Source organism: Venturia canescens, chromosome 1 (assembly GCF_019457755.1).
Source record: "Venturia canescens isolate UGA chromosome 1, ASM1945775v1, whole genome shotgun sequence".
Classification (NCBI taxonomy): Eukaryota; Metazoa; Arthropoda; class Insecta; order Hymenoptera; family Ichneumonidae; genus Venturia; species Venturia canescens.
This window is the reverse complement of record NC_057421.1, coordinates 35,838,171-35,863,890: the sequence shown is the minus strand read 5'-3', so window position 1 is coordinate 35,863,890 and position 25,720 is coordinate 35,838,171. Positions and strand designations below refer to the sequence as shown.

The 25,720-nt window shown below is 36.5% G+C and overlaps 2 protein-coding genes across 3 annotated transcripts in view; one reads left to right on the top strand and one right to left on the bottom strand.

The window, feature by feature from the left end:
* The window catches only part of LPCAT (lysophosphatidylcholine acyltransferase), a 31,139-nt gene extending 10,288 nt beyond the window's left edge, over window positions 1-20,851 (bottom strand). The window contains exon 1 of one of the 2 annotated variants that reach the window (XM_043431423.1): window positions 19,821-20,851. In XM_043431423.1, coding sequence (XP_043287358.1) covers window positions 19,821-19,952 — 132 coding nt within the window. In that variant the 5' untranslated portion in view covers window positions 19,953-20,851. The remainder of the gene's footprint in view (window positions 1-19,820) is intronic. The other variant, XM_043431414.1, reaches the window with a different exon arrangement.
* A 2,281-nt stretch (window positions 20,852-23,132) lies between these two features.
* Window positions 23,133-24,251, top strand: LOC122417702 (uncharacterized). Its single transcript, XM_043431479.1, has 4 exons — window positions 23,133-23,447; window positions 23,593-23,728; window positions 23,820-24,090; window positions 24,158-24,251. The coding sequence occupies exons 1-4, from the start codon at window positions 23,218-23,220 to the stop codon at window positions 24,199-24,201; spliced, it is 681 nt and encodes a 226-aa protein (XP_043287414.1). The 5' UTR covers window positions 23,133-23,217; the 3' UTR covers window positions 24,202-24,251.
* The last annotated feature ends 1,469 nt before the right edge of the window (window positions 24,252-25,720 follow it).

Below are 25,720 nucleotides of genomic sequence, written 5' to 3'. Positions count from 1 at the left end.
TTGAAACTCGTCATTTGGTCACTCGCTACGATTTCTCATGATTAAATAATCGAGTCATTCTTCCGACTTCCCAAGGATAATTCCATGGCAACGCTTAATTAAGGACCGGATAATAGGGAAACGCCAGTCCGTTTGTAGGGGAGCTGTCAAATTCAATCCGACTCATCCAACAATAATTGGACAACGGGAACTTCTTTCTCGATGTCATTAAAGCCTCTATACAGCAAGAGAAGAACTCTCATTTGAGTCGAAATTCTAACGGAGTCGTCGCCAAAAGTAAGTGTCATTTAGAGACGCTTTGCGGATGCTTATGTTTCTGCTGACATGCTTTCTAACGTCGCTGCCGTCGAGGCGATCGAACCGCGGGCTCATGACCCACAAAAGCCATTAGAATCCTTCAAATTCTCAACGTCGAGAGGCATCATCAAAAATATTTCACGGCATATGAGCCGAAAGAGAAGGAAGACGAGTGTGCGGGCAACTGGATGGGAAGCATGTACCGTTCTCTCGGCCCGTTATATTCTCTTTCACCTGTACGAAGCATCGATCCAAACTCACCGTGAAACTGCAGAGCTCTCCGGAGACAAAGCATTTTCTTTTTGCCTCTATTAAGATTCGAGACAACAGCATTCTCAATCCATCAAACTTCCAAGTTTTCTTGGAGAAGAGCAACGAGAAGGCGTTAATAAATTCGAGTGTGTCGTAAAAAAAATCATTGCACGAAAGCATTCGCGACTTCTCGAGACTCGCTGACACGATGTTACAGAAACGGTACGCGGATCAACGTCGCGACTATTTCACGGGGAGAAATACATTTTTTTGACAAAGATCTTTCGTCACGGTCCACCAAAATATTTAGATTGATACAACAAAATGCTTTTTTATATGACAAAATTATTTGTGTTCGAACGAAATCACTTGGCTCCGGTGATTTAGTCGATTCATTTATACGACAAAATTTCATGGTTCAATTGAACACGGAGAATATTAAACGGTTTAATTTACCAGGTATATTTGACTGCGGGGACAAGTTAACGATAAATATTTATTCCAGTAACGCACTTAAGATTTTCAATATTTTGCAGAACTTTCAATTTTATATAGTAGCAAATATTGCAGATAATGAAACTTACGGTACTTATACTAAAATTTAAAAAAAGTTTAGTGAGTTTTACGATGCAACACGATTCGTATGGAAATTTTGAGAGTACAGCGCGCTCAATTCACCGTGACGTCAAAATTTATCAAATGCTCCGGTAAAAGTTCCTACTGTGAACAATGAATATTAATTTTTTTATAGGAAGATTCAATTTCTTTCCCATAATAATGTGATGAATTGTAGCTCGTCATCGCACTATCGTTGCTGGACGGTCCAACGAAATGAATTTGTAGATGGGTGACCGATTTTTTTCCAGTCCATCGATCCCATTAATATTCTGCAAGTCTTAAGAGCATTCATGAACCGATCTAATCGAAGATTTTTCAATCAGGGAAAAATGAAGAAGGTCGGAATAATGAAATGATTTTAAAAATTCGGAGCTCCTTCTTTCGCATGAGCTTTGAGAAGGAATTTGAGTTTCCCAGTCTCAGGACTTTCAACATCACTGCATTCTCGACATTTCTCATTGACATTGAACAGATGAGCGAAAATTTATAAATTTATCCCCGATTATTAATGGCACAGGTCCAAACTGTACTTTTTTTCATCGTGGCTTGAATAATCATAAAAATACGTGGTGTTGCTGAGGTCGTTGCTCTCGATGTACGAGATCGAGGCTACGATTAAGATTTTAGTCTCTGACTATCGCAATCGCGCACGGTGCAGACCCGGCAAAAATGGAATCCGAAACAAGCACATGCGGGGACAAATTTTTCTTTGGCAACCTGGAAAATGATATAAACGCGCGCGTTGTCTCGGTATAATTTATAACGTTTCAACGTGCGGTATGCACGAGGAGGAAGCTCGATGAATCCATTCGTGAAAGTCGACCGAGCCTGGCATCTTCTTCTCTCTCTCGAGATCATTGATCGTAGTCGTTCGGGATACCAGCTCACACGCGAGATTCTTTTTTTGCTTCAATTTTTGTTGTTGTTGTTGTTGTTGTTGTTGTTAAACTACTCAGAATACCTAGAACTAATGAGGTTTCATAAACATCTGGAATATCTGATGAACCAGTCTTCGAGCTTTCCCCTTCGAAGCGATAGTAATACGAGCGGGAAAGAATCTAAGTGGGTTATGTGAATACTCTCCATACGAAATTCCACATACCCTTGAAAAATGTTGTTCTTGCGACGTCATACACTGAGAGAAAAAATTACTAGAGCCAATAAAATGTAGTTTTTAAGCGAAAAAATAATTTATTTAATTATTCGCCAAAACATATTAGATTGGTTCCCTCATATATTTACTCGGTTAATTTATTTCAGTCAATTTCATAAATTTTTGTTTCAATAACAGTAGTTGCTTCAATCTAACAATTTTTTTATCAATTATATGTAATTTGAATCAATAACACATTTTATGACTCAAAACATGCATGTTTTTGAAGAAAGCACTTATTCTTTTTACGAACCATGATTTTTACTATATTGTATTGTTCATGTATTTTAACTATATTATGTTATCAATTGCAAAATTATTTTTCACTGCCCGTGATGGTTATCACAGTTTATGGTACATCTTTGAAACCATTTTAATCGAAGAAAAATTCCTACCTGCATGGGGATTTGATACCGATCTACCTACCTACCTACCTACCTACATCTTTCTAAGTACGCACGCTATCCACTAGACTACCACGAGATTTTTAGATGTAAACTGAAAAAGAAATTATATAAGTTGCGAAAAGTATTATTTCGATTATTTATTTGTTGAACCATGACAATCACTGTTAATTTGAAAACATATTTTCACGGATCTATCACTTCATTATATTGAATTCTTATTTAATAGTAACAATTAGATTAATTATTTTAATAAAAATATTTTCAGAAACAAAATAATGATGAATTCATTGCAAGAAAATATTTTTTTCGAAAAAAGCAATTTCGTATTGAAGTCGTTTTGTAGATTCAAATAATCTAATGTTTTTGATGCGATAAATGTAATTAATCCAAGCAAAAAAAATTTAATCAAATCTATCATGCATCTAATTGATACTATTAAATAAGAGTTTAATATAATGAAGCAATAGGTCCATGAAAATATGTTTTCAAATCAACAGTGATGATTTTCTTGGTTCAACAAATAAATAATCGAAACAATACTTTGATTTAATAAGTAAATACATGTTCTCACATTCAATCATTTTTTTCTCTCAGTGTATGCTTGAATTACTTCTTCCTATTATTCGTGAATAATGAACGTATAAGAGTTGAAATTACAAATCATTCTTATGGATCGAGTTGAAAATATTTTTACAAAAAGCAATCTCCACTGGGCATTTTTGAGATTCGACTACGAGAGATGCTGCAAGTTCGGTACAGCATTGTGATTCTCTCAAATTTTTTATTTTTAATGCCACGAAAAAATCAATTTTGTGCTCTATCGTTGCTACTGTATTAGTAGGGAGATTTGTACAAGAGTTTTGATTATAACGGTATCGTAATTCTATTCGTTCGAGCGCTTAATATCGATTTTCAAACAGAAGATTCTCGACGTGTGGTAGAGAATATTGAAATTCAATGCTTTTGAAATCGTATAGTAAAACTGTGGAGTAAAAAATGATTGGATTTTTGGGTTCTCGAATTTCAGAACTTTCAAATCTTGCATGAACTACCTTAAACGTCAATACTTTCGGAATCATGCCTCGAGCCTATAGAGAGAAAAATTTTGAAACAATTTCATTGTTTTTGGGGCAGAATAACAACCGTCCTCTTTATAGCTCTATTCAAAAAGAACTCTGCTCTTAAAAACTTTACTCCGAAATTCATAACATCTCTACGTCTGCTCATGTATAATCCATGATCTTTATGACACTGAAGTTCGCAACGTTGGAGTCCAACGAAATGATTTTAAAAAATCCTCCAATAATTCCAGTAATTCTCCAATTTCGTTCCCTGTCGAATTGGCAATTCGTAGTTTTTCAACTAGCATCGATACTTTGTTAAATTAAAAAATCGGTCAATGTCAAATGTTTTTTTCCTTCATTTCGTTGAACTCCAACGTTGTAAACTTCAGCGTCGTTGATCTTTAATATCTCTACTCATGATGAGATACGTTCTGAAATCATCATGAGTAGAGATATTGGGGATTAAATATCACACCGGAGGTAAAGAGGTTGGACGTTCTCTACTCAGATCCGCATTTGTTAAGGAGCGGAGTTATTATCGAGAATGGTTATCGATAAAGTTGTTAACTAGCAGGTACATCATCGCAACTCTACACGATAACAACTCCGCTCTTTGAGCATGTATTTAGAGGAGAACTGTTATTAAATACATTACTGAGAGTAGAATTATTGACATGCTGCAACACAACTCGACTCTTACAAATTTACTCTATAACATTTTCACTCCGAAGATTTTTATTTTATGTATCAATCACGTCTCTACTCTTTAACATTTCTAGGCAGATAACACAGAAGATTAATGACAAAAGAGGAGACATATTGATTTTCGAATTTGAGAGTAGAGCTGTTAGGAGCAGCGTTGTTTTTGAGTAGAGCCGTAAAGAGGACGGTTGTTATTCTGCCGTTTTTGGAGCAAGTGCTAACTTTACAGAGCGATATTCGATCGTGAACGGATTTTAAAAACAGCGTTTTCGTTGACAATCAAGTGCGTAATTGACCTTCGAACCAAATCGAAATCGAATAATTCGAATTGAGATTTTCCGGCTAATTGGTATCTTCAAAAAATAGCCAATTTTCTGATACACCACGCATCAAAGCTTTTGTAAATTCTCATGAGATTCACTTGTGAGAAAAATGGGATCTCCCAGCAATATTTGAGAGCGTCCGGTCCGCGGGTTCCTCAGTCCGCGATGGAAAAAACTCCAAAACTCGTAAGATGCTCGAAAATTTGGGACTTTTGTATTTACGTATTTTTGTGCTCTCATTTATCTGAATTTGGCGACATTCCAGTCGAAGGTCTCAGCGGCACAAAGTTAAGTAAAAACCTGTGACCGGAGCTTCTCCTAAATTGCAATGGAACATAATTATCGCGTAATTTGAATTAATATAAAAGCCTAAAAAGGCGGAGCGAGCCCATTAAAACTGGTGTGAACGCCTGTTGGCAAACACGCTTGTAAGAGAAAAAGAGGTCGAGTAGCGATACTCGGATTGAGGAAGTACACGTGAAAAGTAGGAAGCCAAACAACTTTTAGCCCGTGTGCATGCGAGCACAGTGCTCGTGGAGCTCGAGAAGAAAAATGTTGATGCAAATACAGAAGGACTCTTTCTTCCTCGTTATATTTGTAGACGAATGGAGAGTTGGAGAAAAAAAAACGAAAAGAGGACCCCCCGGAGCGCTATTTGGAACGACGCGTGAAAACGAAAAAAATGGAGGCTTTCGGATCGTTCGAAAAAAACTCGCTCGTCGTCGAGGAATTAAAAAGCGATGAAACCGCTCGCGTACACTTCGTAGAATGTTTAATGCACGCGTATGCGCAAACGTGACGTGCGTGTCGGCTGATGATTTCGACGGTTGCTTTTACTGCTAGTGCTACTCGCCGCTCTCGCGTTTCCATTTCATTTCAAATAACGTCCGTCGCATCTAGCTTCAAAAAAAAAAATACTCGAGAGAGTAATTTGATAGGTAAAAAGAAAAAAATTGAGGTAGGATCGCTCCGAAGCGAGTGAAACCTCTCCGACGAGAGTTCTTGTCCTCTCGCCAATTTCACTTCCCACTTTATTATATTCATCCAAAATATATAAATGATAAAAAATCACGAGACAAAATTATCGGCTCGAGGAGGACACCCGCGGTCGCTCGTCACGCGCTAGTTTTTTCATGGAAAGCTTTCTCATCGGTTCAACCTAACTGTAAAACACGTAGAGTCGGACTTCTCAATGATAGTTAATAGTTGCAGTTGTAGCTATTTGCAATCTCCGCAAGGCAGCCCCACCAGAGGCTCAAAGCTGCGGGGAAGAGAAATATCGAGAAAATCTTGTTTATCGAGAACTTCATGGTCGAGGACGAAAGTTTCTTCCGGTCGTTGATCCGTGCTGCGATGAATCGCAGCTAAAAAGCAGCCTTTTTCAAACGTCGATGCAGAATCATGATTTTTTTACTGGCTCAATAATAGCTGGAGAATTTATTCCCAACATTTTTTCTGTTTTTCTAATTTTCGACCAAATCGAAAAAGGAATTTTCAATTTTTTACCGCATGCGACATAAAAATTGTCTATTTTCGTGCGACCACAATTTCACTCATTTTGCAGAACTTCACGAGCGTAGCACCGACTCCACAATGAAAAAAAAATGAAAAATTTCGATTTTTTTATTGAAAAATACCAGCGCCAACGAGTGCGAAAGTTTTAGACACGAATTTACAGAAATTTTTTTCCGAAGGAAACGATTCTTCGTACGATGTACGAAAGAACGCGGTGCAGTGACGATCCGGAAGGCTCAATTGTTTTATCGGACACGATACTAATGCGCCGTTGCCATTAGGCCATACGGTGTACTTACCGTTCGAATGAAAGATAATAAAAAAGATGATGAATTAACGGAGTACTTGTGCTCATTAAAAAGAGTTTCAAGGTGTTCCGTAGGTGAAAATAATCGTCTTGCGCAATAGAAGAGCCCGAGGTAAACTAATTTGCTATTTGACTTTTACCCACGACATTATCAGGCTTCGTGAATCGATTTTCAACTTCAGTACTCTCACAATTTTCTTCTTTTATTATCGTTGTATTTATCTCGACAATGAAATGTCAAACGGTACCGTTTAGCCTCGAACGAATCTGATTTCCGCAAACCTCATTGAACTGTTAGTTTCGTTTTTTTTTATATCTCGACAGCCATTCATGTAAATCTAGTCAAATCTATGGCTTCTAATTGACAACGAAATGAACGAAAAAAATTTGTAATTGACCAATTTTTAGTTTCACGAAGCATTATAGTGCAGGTTGAAAAACTAGGAATTGCAAATTTGACAGGGAACGCAATTGAAGAATTTCAAGAATTATTTGAGGGTTTTTTTTTTCATCATTTCGTTGGACTCCAATGTTGCAAACTTTAGCGTTATTCCACTGAATATGGTGAACAACTGATCGTTGCAACGATCCAATCAACATTGTAAGATAATAAATTGGAGTGAAGACTATGCGTCAAAAATCGTTTATCTTTCCATATAATGAATGAACGCTTTTTACGAAGTTTATTAAAAATACACAGTAACAATAAAGTATATAATAAAATTGAACGAAATTGGTAAAATGAACGACGTTGAAGTTTACAACGTTGGAGTCCAACGAAATTAACGAAAATAACATTTTTAATTCACCAATTTTTTATTCACGAGTCACTGGTGTAGATTGATAAACTACGACGAATTGCAAATTAGGGAGATAACAAAATTGTAGAATTACTGCAATTATTGGAGAGCTTTTTTATATCATTTTGTTGGACTCCAACGTTGCAAACTTCAGCGTTATTAAAATGAGCAATTGTAAAACCTTACTTATTTCAGCATTTTGTTTCTTCTTGGCTTGGTTCATTGCTGTCATAGTCTTCTGTCTTTTTATTCTCGATCCATTTCCCTTTGTCTTTATATCTTTAAGGAGGGTGGATCACGAAATCAAAATAATCAGAATTTGATAAAATTTGGATGATAACATTCTTTGGCATCAAGTATACAAATACAATATTTTTCAAATTTTTTTTACCACATGGTTATCGAATAATTGAGCTTTAAGGAGTTTCGGTACAGAAGTCTAAATATTCAGAAATTTATCAATTTTGGTGTAACGTTCTTCAACATCAAGTGCGAAAACACAAATTTTTTCAAAATTTTCTTCAACCTAGTTATCGAGTAATTACGCATTAAAGCACATTTCTTATGCCCGAAATGTATACCTTTATATATGGAAACGCTATGCTTATACACGTCATCGTAGTGATCAATTACTCGATAATTGTGTAGAAGAAAAATCTTAAAAAATTTGTATTGTCAAATTTGGCACTAAAGAATATGTTCAACAAATTTTATAAAATTCTGAACTTTATGAAATTTTTCATGTTTTTAGCATGGTTTAGCATGGCACCATTGTATCGCCTGTACCGAAACTCCTTAAATCGAAGTTCTCATGCACGAGATGTATAACTCTATATATGTAAATTCTATGCTTATACACGTGATCTTTTAGCGTTCAATTACTCGAGAACTATGTGGTAGAAAAATCTAAAAAAATGTATACTGTCTTATATATTTTTAAAGAATACATTTACCAAATTTTATGAAATTCTTATCATTTTGAAATTTTTAAAATTTTTAGCATGGCAACATTGTGTCGTCGCGATCCACCCTCCTTAATTAGTGAGTAAAAATCGATTGAATTTAGAAACCAATAAAATACGATCCTTCGGGCATGTTCCTTAATTCTCTGCAATATGCTTATCGTCCAATTTTTCGAACGATTTTCATTAGCAAAAAAAATGTTTTCTGCTCGTGAGTGAAGATCGTTGCTCGAATATGACGCTTGACAATACATTGGAATAGAAAAAAAAGTCGATGAAAAATCGGTGACACAATCATGAAAGTTCTATTCGAATGTACTTTTATTTGAATCGTAGTGAAACTCACTGAAATTCGTTCCACTCATTTTCAGGTTTCTCAAGAGACATGCCTGCAAAATGGGCTATGTGCAATGTATTTCATTCCCGTTATGCAATCAACTTTGCGTATCCGCAGCGGGGAGTGTGTGCATCGTAGCCGGCTTTGACCTTTGCGATGATATGAGCCGAGTTTGTTAGTTTCTCGTGTATTCTCAATGTTGAATAAGCATACAAATATTTCGACAATCTTTCCTCTTCGCGTATATTTTCACGATTCGTTATTTTCGCTGTTTTGCGTGCTGATGCGAATTGCATAACGGTTTTATTTGCTCCGTTATATTTTCTAGTGCGACGAAAAATGGCTGGCGCAATTTTTTCAGTTTTATGCCCCATTCCGATCGCCGCACTTGGAGTATTTCTAAAATGTTGCCAAGTTTTAACAGGCTCGTCAATCTCCGTCAATGGAAAACCGAGTATTTCACCGCTCCATCATTCGCTCGAGTTAGTTTACGATCGATCGTGACCCGGCGCATTGACCAAATGGGAAACGGAACTGACAATGTTCCGCAACACTTTTTCACCGGCTAAAAGAATAAATTAATCTCCAATCGCAACGGATATTACGCAAACGATTTTACCGTAAACGGATTCGAAGGCTTTGCCGATTGGATTCGAGCCTCGCGGGCTTCCATACCAACGAACAATAATTAGTCTCATTACGAGCTCGTTAGAGCCCGGGCAAAGATGCTGACCGATTTTAAACTGCGTTACGATCCGTGTGCGAATAACAATGACAATTATAAGTGGAATTATTAAGACTGTTGCAGATGATGCTGAAGTTTCCAACGTTGGAGTCCAACGAAATGATCGAAAAAAAATCTCCAATAATTCCAGTAATTCTCCTATTTTATTCCCTGCCAAATTTGCATTTCGTAGTTTTTCAAGCTGCACCAACGATTCGTGAAATAAAAAATTGGTGAATAGCAAACGTTTTTTTCGTTCCTTTCGTTGGACTCCAACGTTGGAAACTTCAGCGTCATTGTTGCAGAGCAATTTGAATTTAGTGGATGTGCGCGTAAACGTGCCTCGATTTCGAAGGAAAACTTTCTTGAAATTTTCTCATCACAAGCAGAATTTTTGTCCCACATTTCCGTAGCCATCATGACCGGAAGCGACACTGTGCACGGACAAGGATCCTAGACATCCAAAGCAATCTCGTCGCGCCTTTCTTTTCGTTCGCTTCCAATTTTTCCTCGTCAACAAACGAAAAACTATGCCGACGTTTATTGCGTTTGCGTGACGTTGCGATTGATCTTTCAATGTCAATTCCTAGATTACAAATTATGGGAATTAATATCTCGTTCGTGTAAAGTGTATATTCAAAACGATCGAATTACAATAATTTGAGTAAAAGATGCTCCGGCAGGTTCATTTTTTGGTCAAACTGATGAGTTCAATTATGAGCTCGTGTCGAGCTAGAAAGATTTATTAAAAATGGAAAACTCTTCAATAAATACAAACTGAATGAATAAAAAATGATTTTTCGATTAAAATTTAAGCAAGAAAACATTAAAAGTATCAATTATTATTTAATCCGCCAAAAAATAAGTTGACAAAATTGATTTACAACTTCGAGTTAATAACTCTGACTTGAATTTCAAGTGATTATCAAGAGACTCGGTAGAGTCTTGGGACAAGTACATTGACAGCCCTGTCGTCTGCTGGCCTGAGGCTCTCGCCGAGACTATCAAGAGACTCGGTAGAGTCTTGGGACAAGTACATTGACAGCCCTGTTGTCTGCTGGCCTGAGGCTCTCGCCGAAACTATACTTTCTCTGAATAAAACGATTTGCGGTGGTGGGGGTAAAATTGGTATGTCAATTTCATTAATTGCGAAGCTCATGAGTTATGTATGACTTTGAAAATTGAACTTTTAGCTAATTAAGAAGTTCTCTGTCGAATGAGCCCAAAATCAGCATGATCGTAATTTCTGAGAAAAAACTTTGCACGGGCTTAAGATTATGCAAAAGTTACTAACACATTCAGGATTTGACGTATCTGTATACGCGTACTCCAACCGCTACAAACATAGGCCTCTGGCCCCCCTGATCACCAATCCCTGGTGAGAGAAATTTTGTTGCAACCAATGAAGGGTGAGAGAATTTTTGGGCCAATGACATTCAATAAAAAGAGCAAGGAAGTTTGACGGAAAGCTAAGGAGCTCGAGAGCTCGACAGCAGAAAACACTCGAAAGTCACCATCCGAAGTTTCACGTCGTGTTGACGTTTAGGGTTACGATGTTATGAAGTGCGTGCGGAAAATGAAAATAATTTTCGCGTAATCTAACGAAGTGCATATTAATATTCATTTTGTTAAAACTTGTGGTATACTAAACCGGTATAAAAGCGGCCGCGTAAATGTAGACTGTGATCCGTGTGTGAAAATAAAAAATATAAAAAAATGCGCAATGCATATATATCAACGAAACTTTTCAAGATATCATTATTTCGTTCGATTGGAAATAAGTATCAACTGAGATAATCTTTCAATTAAACCAGAGTGCGCGGAATATTGTCAAGTGTAAATATATCGTCGGTTGCGTGATTATATATCATGTGTAATAATGTAGGTTATATATGCGAGTTCCCTTTGATAGCTGGGTCGTAACGAATCGGCCGGGGTTTGACGTTACGAAGTGCGGGACAAATGTAACAAACGTTCGCACAGTTAGTGAATAATAATATAAATAAGGCAAATCAGTTTATCAAAAATAGGTCTGGAAGTTGTAAGGAAAAATGTTCGTCAACCTATAATGTCAAGATTTCTTTTTGCGATCTGAAATATTATGGTTGATAATTAATAAAACAAGAACACAGGGAACTGTTAGTATATAATGTGAGAAACTCCAATCGAATAAATGTTTTCTAATTTATTTCTTGTGTCATCATTATTTTTAAATATTCCCATATCATATGCTTCCTATCGAGTTTGGCTCTGCTCTTTCCGATCCTTGTTTTGACTCCATTGGTTTGCAGCGGATTGATACATATTATTAATTGGTTGCCTAATATGTGTCCTATGATTTTCTTCTATTTCTTCATGCTGATTGTGGTAACGTGATTCAAGAGGTTTCCAACTATGATCACCAATCGCACATTTTGTACATCAGATTCTCAAAACAGTTTCTGGTTTTGATATAAGTGTAGTTATTCTTTTTCCACCTGGTCTGTCGAGTCATAAATTTTGAAACTTGTTCCAAAAAGTCTTCGGATGCTTTTTTTGCTGATAATATGAAAAGTTGAATCTTCAGAATGCGGTAGGCAAACACAAATTTTGACAACAATACTTATGAAATGACGTGTATGTTGAGTATGATTCCTATTCTGCAAACTGCAAATGTGGAATTATTGGTGAAAACATTCATTACGATAAGTCTACAGTTGCTCAGTTTTGGATGCGATTAAGTATAATACCTGCCAACATCATGGAAACCTACAGAATTTCTGAATGTTATGTGCGCTATGTCATTTTAATGTAACATCATGACTTCTAACAACTTTTCACTCTAATACTATAGATTTGGATAATTGAAATACAGCAAAAATCTGCAAACTATAAAATTTATATACTGTGCCATTCATTTTACTTTTTGACTCTCACTGTAACATAAATATGAAGTAAACAATTCATTACAAAAATCTTCAGTTGCTCATTTATGGATGGATTTGAAATTGCTGTCTTCCAAACTCATTGCGCAGATACATTGAATCGCAGCAGATACCTGCGAACTTTTAAATTTCTGTGGATAAGTGTATGTGCTAAGTATCACCCCCTATCTTTGATTATGGTAATATCTAATGGAACTTTGTTCAGCAAGTTTTGAAGTGTTTCTTTTCAACTAGTATTGAAGTTAGTATTACTGCGGTATGGAGCGAACACCTTCAAACTTTCATATTTTTGTGTCGCAGCATGTCTGCCAGTCATTTAAATTTTTTACACAACCGTAACATGTAATTTCAAAAATTCATCACAAACTTCGTCAGCTTTTCTAAATTCCTAAATTTTCCTTTTTCTATTCTACTCTGAATTTTTTAATTTCTAAATTCATTTCCAAATTCTCCTGAAATTGTTTTTCTCCAAAACCAATGCAGGTACCTTAAACTTCTTCGAATTCCGTTGCTCTGTTGAAATAAGTACGCTCAGTTTTTTTTGCTTCTTTGAGTTCTGACATGATAAATGTTCCGGGTGCCTTTTTTCTGCAACTATCAAACTGTAGATAATTGGATCTCCGCGGCCACTTGCAAACTTTGGAAATATATTTCATCGGGGGCACGTTTCAGATGAGACGAAAATGTATAACTTCAGAATTCAAAAACGACATTTAAAAATGGCCTATTCTATTGGATTTGTTGAGTCTTGAATTTGATCTATCTTTCCTCTTTTCCTTTCTTTTTTCTAACGTTATAAGCCGAAAATCATATCTCGGCCCGCAACACGCATTGCCCCATGCTCTTGAGTTCCCAATGGACAAAACATAATAGAAGACAAGGGGAAAAATCACCAAAGTCCAAAAACAAACCTCTATCGAAATGTTTACAGTACAATTTTTACGAAAAATAGGTCTTTTTTCGTGAAAGCCAACGTTATAAACTGTTGGTATAAATCGTTGGAAACCAATGTTAATGTACTAATCAATTTGAAAACCTGCTCGTAAAACTTCAAGTTAAAATTATGTTGTGATTCGTTTTGCCACTTGTCCGTATTGCCATGCTCGTTTTAGTCGCCGGTTTGGGATTACTTAGGGTTACTTGGAGTTACTTGGAGTTAGTTGGGGTTACTTGGGGTTAGTTGGGGTTACCCAACCCAAGTAACTCCAGAGTAATCCCAACTAACCCCAAGTAACCCCAACTAACCCCAAGTAATCTCAACTAACCCCAAGTAACCCCAACTAACTCCAAGTAACTCCAAGTAACCCTAAGTAACCCCAAACCGGCGACTAAAACGAGCATGGCAATACGGACAAGTTGGCAAAACGAATCACAACATAATTTTAACTTGAAATTTTACGAGCAGGTTTTCAAATTGACTAGTACATTAACATTGTTCACCAAAAAACCAAATCATAATTTGCAGTAAACCTGCGAAAGATGTGACAATGGGCCGGAAAAGTACTTTTAACTCATATTTAAACATAATTTGTATCGATCCAATCGACGTCGAATATTGTGAATAATATCAGCAGCTCCTGAAAGTCTGAAAAGAATCGATTTTCTCATAAGTCTCTGCCACCGTAGAGTAAGCAATGACTAGCTTGCATGTGATTTTTTTGGATTTAAAAGCTTCATAGACCAATTTAATAATGTCAAAATTTAGAGTTACTCATAAATTACTTGTCCGTCGATTGATATCATAAATTTTAGTGCTGCACGTAACTCAAATGGTAACTTTTTTCAATTTATTAGAAAATACTTGGCCTCGAATTGATATAATAAATTTGAATGCTTCACATAATTAGATGGAATTTTTTTAAATTGATTTAGCTGTTCGAATCAAATAAAAAGAATGAGGCATCGGTTTCCAAAATGATTTCAAGCGCGATTTTTCGGTTTTTTATTTTTTACTTGTTATTTGATTCTTTTGACACTTTTAAAAATAGATACAGATTAGTTTTTTTTTAAACACAATGTTTTTTCAAGATTTGTGAAATTTTTTTCGAATTGTTCAGTCATTTTTTTTATAAAATAATTTTTTAACAATTTTATCTTCAATCCGGAAGTAAATATCGGTCCAATTTAGAAACCCATAAAATACGATCATTCGGGCATGATTTACTTTGACAAAGAATAGAATAATGTTCCAGAAATATAAAGTGGCAGCGTTGAGTAATTTTGTAGTAAGAAAGTTACTTTAAAACTGAATGAGGACGATCGATTTTCTTAGACTCGTGTAGACATCCAAGACCAAGTGAAAATATCGATTTGAGTATGATGCCTTTAGAATGAAACGTCACAAGAAAACTCCGTCGTTAAAGATAGCTGAATCCATTAAAGATGGTGCAGAGCTGTATTCAAAGCGTGCTACAGTTGAGTCCATTGTTATTATATTTCGTGGCAGTGATAACAGCCCGTTTTAGTCAGACATGAGAGAAGTATAGAACTGCATAAACGCTATACACCTCGCTCTACATTTTCTTGCTTATCGTGTAGCTCTTGAAACGAGTGTTACGTAAATAAGGATTTATTACACGTGCAGTTGTTGAGGGTGTCATAATATATTTGTCCAAGGCTCGAGCCTCGATCGCTGATGTTTCTTCTCAATTTTAGAACTGCGGTGAAAGTTTATATCTCGATGATTATTAACAACAGTTATTGGCATTAATCATCCAAATTACTATTGTAAAACCACACGAGAGTGATTCGAGTGCTAGGCAACGACGCTGAAGTTTGCAACGTTGGAGTTCAACGAAATGAACGAAAAAAAAATGTATAATTCATTATTTTATTATTTTACGAATTATTGATGTTGCTTGAAAAATTACGAATTGGAAATTTGGCAGGGAACAAAATTGGAGATTTACTGGAATTATTTGAGTTTTTTAGATCATTTCGTTGGACTCCAACGTTGGAACTTCAGCGTCATTGCCCTAGCAATGATCGGAATAATATTGCCTACAATATTATTCCGATCATGAGAAATCGGTTCTGTACACGGGAATTTTATTAGCAGCGTTATTATTTGCGGTTTTTGTGATTTGCGATCTGAAACTTTTTGTGCTGGATAAAGTATCCCGATTGTGGCTCGAAGAGATTCGAGCTATTTCTACGAACCTAATAACGTTTCGTTAATTTTCATTTTTTTCTTTTTATCAAACCACAAAAACATGCGCCCGCGAAGCGTTCTTTCTCGAGGCGCGTTCAGCCACTGCAAGGATTTTTTTTCGTGGGAACATCGCGAGTTTTTTTTTAGAAATTTCCATGTCCGTTCTCTCATCTAAAATGTTTTTTCTTCATTTCAACTTAAGTTCGAGTCAATCCGAACTCGCCGCAGCGTTTCTAATAGATCGAAGAGCCTTTGAGAGGTCGGAGAAAAAAAGAGGTCTCGGCAACTGGACGTAATTCAAGATTTTTATGGCGATTTAAAAAAAATTCATTTATTTTTCTTTTCACTAGAGTCCAATCAAAATATTTCTTATTTGGGAAAAATTTCGTGGATTTTGAGAAAAGCTGAAAACTTTCTAAGATTTTTTTCTTTGTCGAAACGATTTTGAGTCGATGTACAAAAAATTGTTATCAACGATACACTTTTGAGGCTCTCCTCCTTATATTTCATCAGTCAAAAGTATCATTAGCGAAGAAAATTCGTTAAAAATTTGTAGGAATTGCAGTGGCATCGACACAGCGACGGTTCGACGCCAAAGTTTGCAACGCTACAGTCCAACGAAATGAACGAAAGAAACATTTGTAATTTGCCAATTTTTTATTTCACCAAGTATCGATGCAGGTTGAAAAACTGCGAATTGCAAACGTTTTAACGTTTTGAAATTATTTTCATTAGAAGAAGTTCCTACGTGTGAATGCCTTAACACACACGTGGTTGTGGAATGCACAGAGAAATGTGAGCGGAGCGTGATGGTGTGGGTGCCAACGCGGAGGTCGCTACAGCAGAACTAATCCAGAACTTTTCGGTCTACGATCGATTTATACCGCAAACGTAGCGCTCTATAAATTTTCACAGGACAAGATATATCGCGCGTACCGGTGAGCCGTTCACTTCATTTTTATTCGGTTATCCGCATTGACGCTTCTTCGAATTCGAACGATTTTAAATCCCCGCATTTGCTAGGATGCAATGGGAATCCAGTTTATCGTATCGGCATGAATTTACAAAGAAATTTTTCAACAAAATCCATTTTTTTGGTCCATTTTTATTCTTTCTGGACCATTTTCCAAATACGATGCTGAAGTTTCCAACGTTGGAGTCCAACGAAATGATCTAAAAAACTGTCCAATAATTTCAGTAATTTTCCAATTTATCTCCAGTCGAATTTGTACTTTGTATTTTTTCAATCTACACAATTATGATTCGTGAAATAAAAAACTGATGGATAAATCATTTTATTTTCATTCATTTCGTTGGACTCCAACGTTGGAAACTTCAGCGTCGTTTCCAAATATAATTTACAAACGTCCTCGTATCTTTTGCCACTCGAAGAAAACTTTGCTTTTCATTATCATATCCCAAGTACAGTATGACGCTGAAGTTTGCAACGTCGGAGTCCAACGAAATAATCTAATAAAACTCTCAAATAATTCCAGTTAATTTCTCATTTTTTTCCCTGCCGAATTTGCCATTCGTAGTATTTCAACCTACACCAATGATTCGTAAAATAAATAATTGGTGAATTACAAATATTTTTTTCGTTCATTTCGTTGGACTCTAACGTTGCAAACTTCCTTCAACGTCGTAAGTGCAACAACGTAACGATGCACCAGAACGTTTCGATGAATGCACTCGAGCCAGTTGACGTGACATTCATTCCAGGAAAATTGGGTTCGAACTTCATTGAATAATTTCATAGATTTGAGCACTTTTGAGAGTTCCAAGAGATTCATAACTGCACGAGTACTTTGTGGTTTTTTTTTTTAAATACTCTCGTACAAAACGAGAACACGAAAAGAGCACCGAAATTTCTTGCATTTGAATAAACGAATCTCTTGATGTTGACGAATTCGATGCTAAAAATCGGTTGGTCATTCTCGTTTATTTGAAATTTGCTCAAGAATTTTAAATTCAGTTGAATGCGCTGAGAGTTGGCTGGTTTTTCATGAATGGCGTTTACACCGTGATGAAATACATTGTTTTACATCGCATAACGGAGATCCAAGTAGATAAAACGTTCATATAATGTGTACTATCTTTTAACTGAGGCGTTTCACGCGAGTACCCTTCTAGCACGTGCTAGTGGGATCGATGAAGGAATTTTGCCGGCATAGACGCACCGAGCGTGCGCGGTTTTGTTTTGTCGTATTAAATGCAATAATGCAATAAAGTTCGAGACCATTTTCGTTAGAAGTTTGCTTACGAAATTTTCTGTAGGAATTTTTGCGATAGGCAACGTTTCCAACCTCAAATTTCGCACCGAACGTGTCGTTCCCAGGCGTGAATAAAGCTCGAATGGGATATTAGTAAAATGGGTGGGGATAAAAGGTTAGAATGACTAAAATTTCGAGCAGCTGAAATCTCGAGTTTATAAACTTCGAATGATAATATGGAGACAGAACGATTCGACTAGAGGTTTGAATGTCGAAAATAAATGAAGTAGAAACTACAAGGTTAGAAGCAGGTTTACGTCAAAAATAGAGAGTGTAACAATCGCCTGTAGAACGACGACAAAAATATTCTCGTTTTTCCGGAAATGCGACTATCGCTCTTTCGATTTCTAAATTACTACAAATAACAATAACCGCGAATATTCACAATTTCGAAAACATAATAACGAAAGACTAAATATTATTGAGGTTGAAATACTGGAACACCAAAAAGTCGAACGGTCAAAATAGCGAAACGTTGGAAAGTCGACCGATGAAAATAAAGAAACGCAGCTCAAAATACACGCGTCTCACTCACTCATCGTGTTTTTTTGACTTTTGCCTTTTCAAGCCATCGCTATTCTCCATATCTAAGTTTTATAGGCTCGAAAAATTCACTTTCGATTTTTTGCTACTCTATATTCTGGTCTTATGTGTCAATGTATATGAGTGTGAAAGCTGCGTGATATTAAGAAAAAAAAGAAAAAAAAAAACAAGATATGTAGAGCAGTGCAAATCAATGGATATGCCCTCTTAAACTTGTAGTTAACGCTAGAAAATAAAAATAAAAAAATATATTCTGGTCTGTCTATAAAACAACTGCTCTCCATTTTGAATTAAAAAATATTTGACATTCGTATGTTCTGTTAAAATTGCATTCGAAATGAAAACTATCGAAATATATATTTTCAAGTGAATACGAATTCAAAGAAGAAATACTCAATTAAACTAAATTAAATTAAGCTGAATAGTCGATCAGAAATAAGAATTTCGAGTTACTTATTTTGCTTCGATCTTTTATTAGAGTTTAAAAAATTTTTAAATATCGACAGCTCTACAATTTGGCTATTTGACATATTGCCTACCTTGACAATTTCGTTTGAATGAACGAAGCAACGTTTTGACAGTTGCATTCAGATGAAACAGTGAGAAAAGTGAAGAGGAATGGAAACGTAAGAAAAAAACATTGGAGGCCTCATCCACGATGAAATTTTCGTGGCTCAAGTGTCAAATTGGGTTTTGTTAGAACGTTAAAATATTTTGTTAAGCGTAGTAAATAAAATGATGCGTCCATGTGCAGCAAGGTTTGTAGTAACTTTCTAAATTTTGTTATAAATATTTTCCGTGTAAAGCACGACGCTGAAGTTTCCAACGTTGGAGTCCAACGAAACGAATGAAAATAAAATGATTTATCCATCAGTTTTTTATTTCACGAATCATAATTGTGTAGATTGAAAAAATACAAAGTACAAATTCGACTGGAAATAAATTGGAGAATTACTGGAATTATTGGACAGTTTTTTAGATCATTTCGTTGGACTCCAACGTTGGAAACTTCAGCATCGTGTGTAAAGCTACAATACGGTTGTGTCAATCGACTATTTTTGAGTGACAGTTAAAACCGAGGAATCGTGTCTTTCGATCACATTGACTGATAACTCGTAGATTAATTGGAACGAACGAGAGAAACGCAGAGAGTCGAAAAGGCTCTGCGCGCCCCGTTTTTCGTCTGCGCTAAAAACGATCTCGGCAACAATAGAAATGACTGCGGTTACACGAACTGCTGTAAGTTTTTCGTCACAGTGTACTATCGAATGTCCATTGGACGATTTATCGTCGCCTAGCGTTCGCCTATTCATCTTCGTTCTCTCGCTTCGATAAAAAAAGTCACCCTCAATAAATTCCTCGTCCGCACTGACCCACGAATTTCTCTACAGATGAAAACTAACGAGGGAATGAAAACGTAGAAAAGAATTCGAATGTGTTCACGCGAATGTTCCTTTTTTTCACTCACCTTCAATTTATCATAAGTCGTGTTGAATTCGATTTGATGGATGAAAGGATTCGATATGTCCGAGTCTATCGAAGCGGTGTCAACTTCGTCTTTGCTCTCCTGCAGCTTGCCGTTCACCATGATATCTTCCATTTGCCGGTATTTACCAGACACCTGGATTTTACTGTTAATATTTCTATCCACTCTTGTTTTCCTCGGTCTAATATTTCCGGTGTTTTCCTTTCTCAGGAACACAATTTTGGACGGATAAGCTTGGCGAATCAATAGCCAAGAAACACTCGCACACACATGCACAAAGAAACACTCTACGCTATCACTCTCATCCCCTTTTCACGAATCTGAAATGTTCTCTGTACTCGCAGTGGCGTTGTTTATTTTTGTCACGCTCTTTCGTGCTGTCTGATGTCGACGTCTCTTTCACCTTCTCCTGTTCCGCACCGCGAGGGTTGCAAAAAAATAATAACACACGACCCGAGGAGTGTCGTCGTCGGGATTGCAGGGTGTTGCAAATGAAACGTGTCTGACGCAGGAGCTTTTGCTTTCACGAACAAAAAGACTCGAAAGTGTTTCGAAAATATCTCGAAACAAAACAACGGTTTTCAGCCTTGTTTTTCTCACTGATTTCAATGTTTTTTTTCCTTCTTCAAACGGTATTCGACTGTATTTCCCAACGCATTCCCGACTGCCACTTATAAAACGTATCGATGCCGAACGAGCTTGTGAACCCCCGGCCGGGGTCAATGTGTTCGTTTTCCTATTTTTCAATTCGTTTTTATTTTCTCACACCCTTAAAAGGGAACCTCGATCGTCGCTGCGACTTTCGAGTCTTTCATTTTAAGCAAAGGACGCACTCCGTTCATGAATTATCGATATCGTAGAAGAAATAATGAAAAATAAAAAAGCTTTTCGTTTTATTTTCGAGTTTGTCTATGATCGCGAGCTGTCAGTTTCAGCGCTTACCAACGAAGCTGCTCTGTACATCGACGTACGAACCCACGTCGACTTCTCTTCGGGCTAGATGCGAAGTAACGAAACCGCCTCGCGCGAAACGAGTCGCCTCCCCACCATCGCGAACTCCGCCTCGTGACAGGAGGGGAAAGGGCCAACCAACCGTCTCACATCCGCAGTCAAGAGATTGCAACAACTTCGAAACCCTTCCATCTCGAATTTACCGGTTCAGCGGCGCATAACTTCTTTCAAAGTTTTCATTCTTTCATTGATTTTTCTCTATACTTTTAATATTCCATATCAGAACGAAAAAATGTTGTTTATAATCACGCGGAGCGAGGTGTTCACAAAATGTCGACGAATCCCATTCCACCGCGACTCTAATTTCTCCCTTCGATCGATTATTATCCTTTTTTTATTATTTTCAATTCTTTCTCTATGAGTGAGGGAATTTCCGTGTATTTTTTACCCTTCCATTACTGAATCCAATCCCTTGAACCAAATAACCATCAAAAATATTGAAATGAACGATTCTTCGACGTAATAAATGAAGCTTTCCTTCAAATAAAAATTGTTTCATCATTTTCTCGACACAATTATTGTCAAACGAAATAAGCTGTTTGGCTTAAGTGCAGAATTTTTAAGTGATTGTTATTTTATGAAAAATTATGTATTATTCAATTGCAATTTTCGATAAGATGTTTACACGCGCGCACGGTGGTGTGTGTGTGAGACATTGGGGGGGGGTGGGTTTTGGCTCATTGTGATGTGTCCGTGAAAAATAGAATAAATTTCGTAAAACCGCAAATTTTGCATACTGGTTCCTGGTTGATAAAAAATCGCTCATGACAGCGCCCGTCGACGTCGTGTCAGCGCTTACATAATTTGTTAGCAACAAATTGCGAAAAAAATGTCCGACATATTGTTCTTCGGAAAAGCAGCTAATCATCCAGATAACGATGGAAAAAATGGCACCTACTTGTAAAGATATCACCATGAAGGACAACACTTTTTCTTAACCTAAACAGCAAGACAATTTTGTAAGCCTTTTTTTCAGTCGTAGTTCCACTTTGATAACAATGACATCGGTGACACAGTTTCAGTAAAATCTTGTACACAATATATTAATTCAACGATAATTTCTACCGATTTTTGACGAATTATATCAATAAATATTTTTTTCAGGTGTATTTCTTATGGCCAGTTCATCATTAACTGCCCACTTTCGATCCACACAAAATTATTACCGTTTTTGAGGAAAGTTTTATTTGCCTCTTTTTTTCGTTGCCTTTGAGTGCTTTTCGCTAAATTCGTACTGCAGTCTTGGGAAATTGATTTTTTTTACCCATTGTAAGATAGCATGCTCGAAACCAATGTGGAACTATGAAATGTTTTGAAAATGTGATATCATACAGTTTCAGCGTAATTACGAAAAATGACTGTGTAATTATCAAAATTAGCGTAATTACCAAAAATTACTGGATAATTTTCAATTTCACTCAAAACGACACACTTCGTACACGAATCCTCACGAAAAAACGAGCACCTGCTTTTGCTCCTATCTCCCCTTCCCAGTTGGCAGGACCGGATAAATTTGATGAATGAATTTTGAGTCTGCGAGTATTTTATGCAACCTCTGTTTTGCGCTCGTACTTTATTGCCACAGTCGAAATATAGAAAAAAAAGCGTCGCCAAGGTTCGCGTTATAACGAAAATAGTGATCTGTAGTCCAAATGAGAACAGCAGTTTATCGGACAGTCACATGTACATGAATAAAGTGTGCGCCTCGATTAGAATTATTATTTTGACAGTATAAATTTAACGGTTTTCTTCGTTCGTGTATTTGATTAAACGAAAAACTTAAGAAAGTTGAGGCTGTACAGTCATTTTTTTTACCCAAAAGTTATGACCTGTACCTTTCAAAAGTTAGGCCAGTTTACAGTTTGGCAATGTTGCATACACTTTAAAGAAAAGTTGGGGAAAAAAAGACGAAAAACTGGTGAAAGCTCAATCGAAAACACGAACGGTGACGATCCTAGCCTCAAAAAACTGCACGGGAAACAGATTATTATTAATATAATCTCAGTAAATCTCCTAATAAATCTGAAAAAATTGACATTGTTCAGCAAGCCTTGCTCATGTTGCCCAAAAAATTTCATATTTTTAGCCTCATTTTTTACGGAGATATCACTGAATGTGTCTTGACTTCCATGTTATTTGGCCCAAATTGTTATTGATTTTTCTCAGCAACAACGCTCCTAAACTGTCTGAAAATTTAACTGATTTCTTTTTACACTTCACTTTATAAGATGCAATCGGTTTAAAAGCGATGACATCATTTTCATTCTAATGCCTCAACTTCCTTAAATTTGTAAGTAGAATATTATTCGAATGGGATAAGGGCTTGGCGAAGATTGTGTCACAGATTATCTGACTATCTGGATTTGAGATGTTTGTCGCAGCACCGATCATCTGTCTTCATTTTTCACTGGTTTCACTGGGTCGGATAGTCAACATAACCTCAAATCTTGCGATGGAAGTTCGACTGAAGACCGCGTTAAAAAATTATTACATTCAATTGGAAACGACTGAACGAAAGTTAAAAGAAGTTTTGGAAAATCTGGAAAATCCAGTGCAAACCTTGATAAATCTATCAAAGCAATATCATCATGTGACGAGGTTAGTTTACGCGGTTTACGCTGCTCTTTAGTTTACCAAATACATGTAAAACAGTTGATTCGAATAAAACATCCTCTTTACCGACGCAGATACGTCATCGATACAAGTTTCCCAATTTTCACGCAACGTGACTGCTTTGTTACAGCAAAGATGTCGATAACGCAGAAATCTGCGACATTAACGATTTACGGGATAGACTCGTATTCAAAATACGCAATGACATTGAATTGGAAGTTGCGGCTATTGCCAATAAAGTGGGGCAATTGAGAAATTGCGCGGAGGTAATAAAAGTATTATGGGAATTCAATAGAGTTTATGAGTCATAAAATAATTCGGATGAATATTCTTTTCGATTCGAAATTCTTTTATCAGGACTTGCATCGAAAATTTAATCACTTGGAAAGCGTTCGAAGCGAAGCAATACTCAGCGAGCCAAATTTCAATGAGCTCGTTGATGGAACTCCTTATATACCCAGATTAAATTTACTTATGCAATGGTCCATCGAATCTTACACTCTCGTCAGCGAATTTTGTGAGCGTGTATCAACGAATTTCAAAGATGTCGATTACTTGGATCCAGAAAAGGTTGAAAAGTGGGCAAAATATATGAATCGTGAATCTGATGATCGAGGTCGCGTGAAAGGTGATAAATATAACCTCTAAATGTGGATTTGTCGTGTTCCTTATAGTGCTGAATTTATCGATTTCAGAAATTTTGGGCTTCACCGTATTTCTCATCGAAGGACCCGTCTAATAATTGTAATCTAATTTTTTGTAACAAATAAACTGTTTATAATAACAACACAAACAATTTCATTTTTCTAACCATGCAAACCCATCATATTCCGAATTCATTCCGACATAACGATCCGTGCTACTCGAAAACTAGCAGAAACCTCAAACTAACGACGATTGTATAAAACTCCGACACATTCGCTTCGCTCGCATTCGCACTCAATTTTTCACAAGCAGACGTTTTCACGGTTTTCGGATGTTGTACTTGACCCATTTTCTCTCCAACGCATTTTTACCTCTCCTTGTATATAATGAAAAATTTCACACAATTTATGCAGGTAGTTTTGTTCCTCATTTTTTAAAGTTATGAATAAGAAATTCCAAAATCACTTTTCTCAGTAGTTTTAATGAATCACATCTATTCAGAGTTTCAGCAACCACGCAAAGTTGGATAAGCCAAATTTTAGCCATTCATCATACTCTGAGATAATTTGGACAGAACTTTAGTTTCAACGACCTCGAACCTCCTTTAAAATGCTTCCATTATACACCAGACAATTTTTTTTACTTCCACGAAAAATTACACTTTTTGTGACGAAAAAAAGTCGATTTTCCAAGAATTTGTTGAATGAAAATTCTATCCGTTCGTATAAATTTTTTCAGTTAGTGCAATAAACTTTATATATAAAACGTGAAAAAATTCTTTTTCAATTCGCAAGTTGTCATTGTACTTGAAAATCGAAACGTGATAATAATATAGAATATTGCCGCAGAGTTGTTTATCGTTTTTACTATCAATGTCAGTCTTCATAACATGTTTTTTTATTTATGTCACCAAACGTGTCACCACCGTCCGATGTATTCGTAAACACGAGTTCCCAAGGTCCTCTCTCGTGTCTGACCTATTCGGGCGTAGGAAGAAAATGAAATAAAATGTAAACCGGCTCAGCGAGGGAGCTATCTGTTTACCAATTTGTAGTCGGACGAGATTTAAACCTGGATCCGAAAATGTCTGACCACACGAAAATTGTTTCTACTTGATTGAGGTTATGAGCCATAAAGCCGATTTGTACGTTAAAAAAATCGATCCTCGTTACTGTTTTCTCGAAAGATCTTGAGACACATTACTTCTCTAATGCCTGCATTTTGTTGACATAAAATAAACATTACGACCTGAAGCGAAATCCTAACCACGAATAATTTGCCACTAACCGCCCCCCTCACTTTTCTGAACGTTCGATAAGTACATAGTTCTTACCGTTTTCGACTGTTTGAACGAAAATTCAATTCTGTACGAGACCATAAGAAAGGTGGAAATCATGAAATACCAAAAGCTAATTCACTTCATTCACGAATAATCGATAAGCAATCAAAACCTTCCTTTCAAGACTATTCCTTTCGAGCTCGTATATGTCTGCGTGCGTTTATGTTTCAATCGAACATTCGAACTCGACAATTGTCATTCTAGTTTCATCAAAACAATAGAAAGGATGTGCCTGAAAAATCGTGTTTCGTATCTGGTTCGTCTGTGCACATAT

Bases quoted from the DNA above. Each gene is read 5' to 3' on its own strand.
- LOC122417702 (XM_043431479.1), top strand. From the start codon at position 23,218: ATGTTTGTCGCAGCACCGATCATCTGTCTTCATTTTTCACTGGTTTCA. The intron at 23,448-23,592 runs GTTAGTTTACGC...GCTTTGTTACAG, and splicing joins CAATATCATCATGTGACGAG to CAAAGATGTCGATAACGCAG. The intron at 23,729-23,819 runs GTAATAAAAGTA...TTCTTTTATCAG, and splicing joins AATTGAGAAATTGCGCGGAG to GACTTGCATCGAAAATTTAA.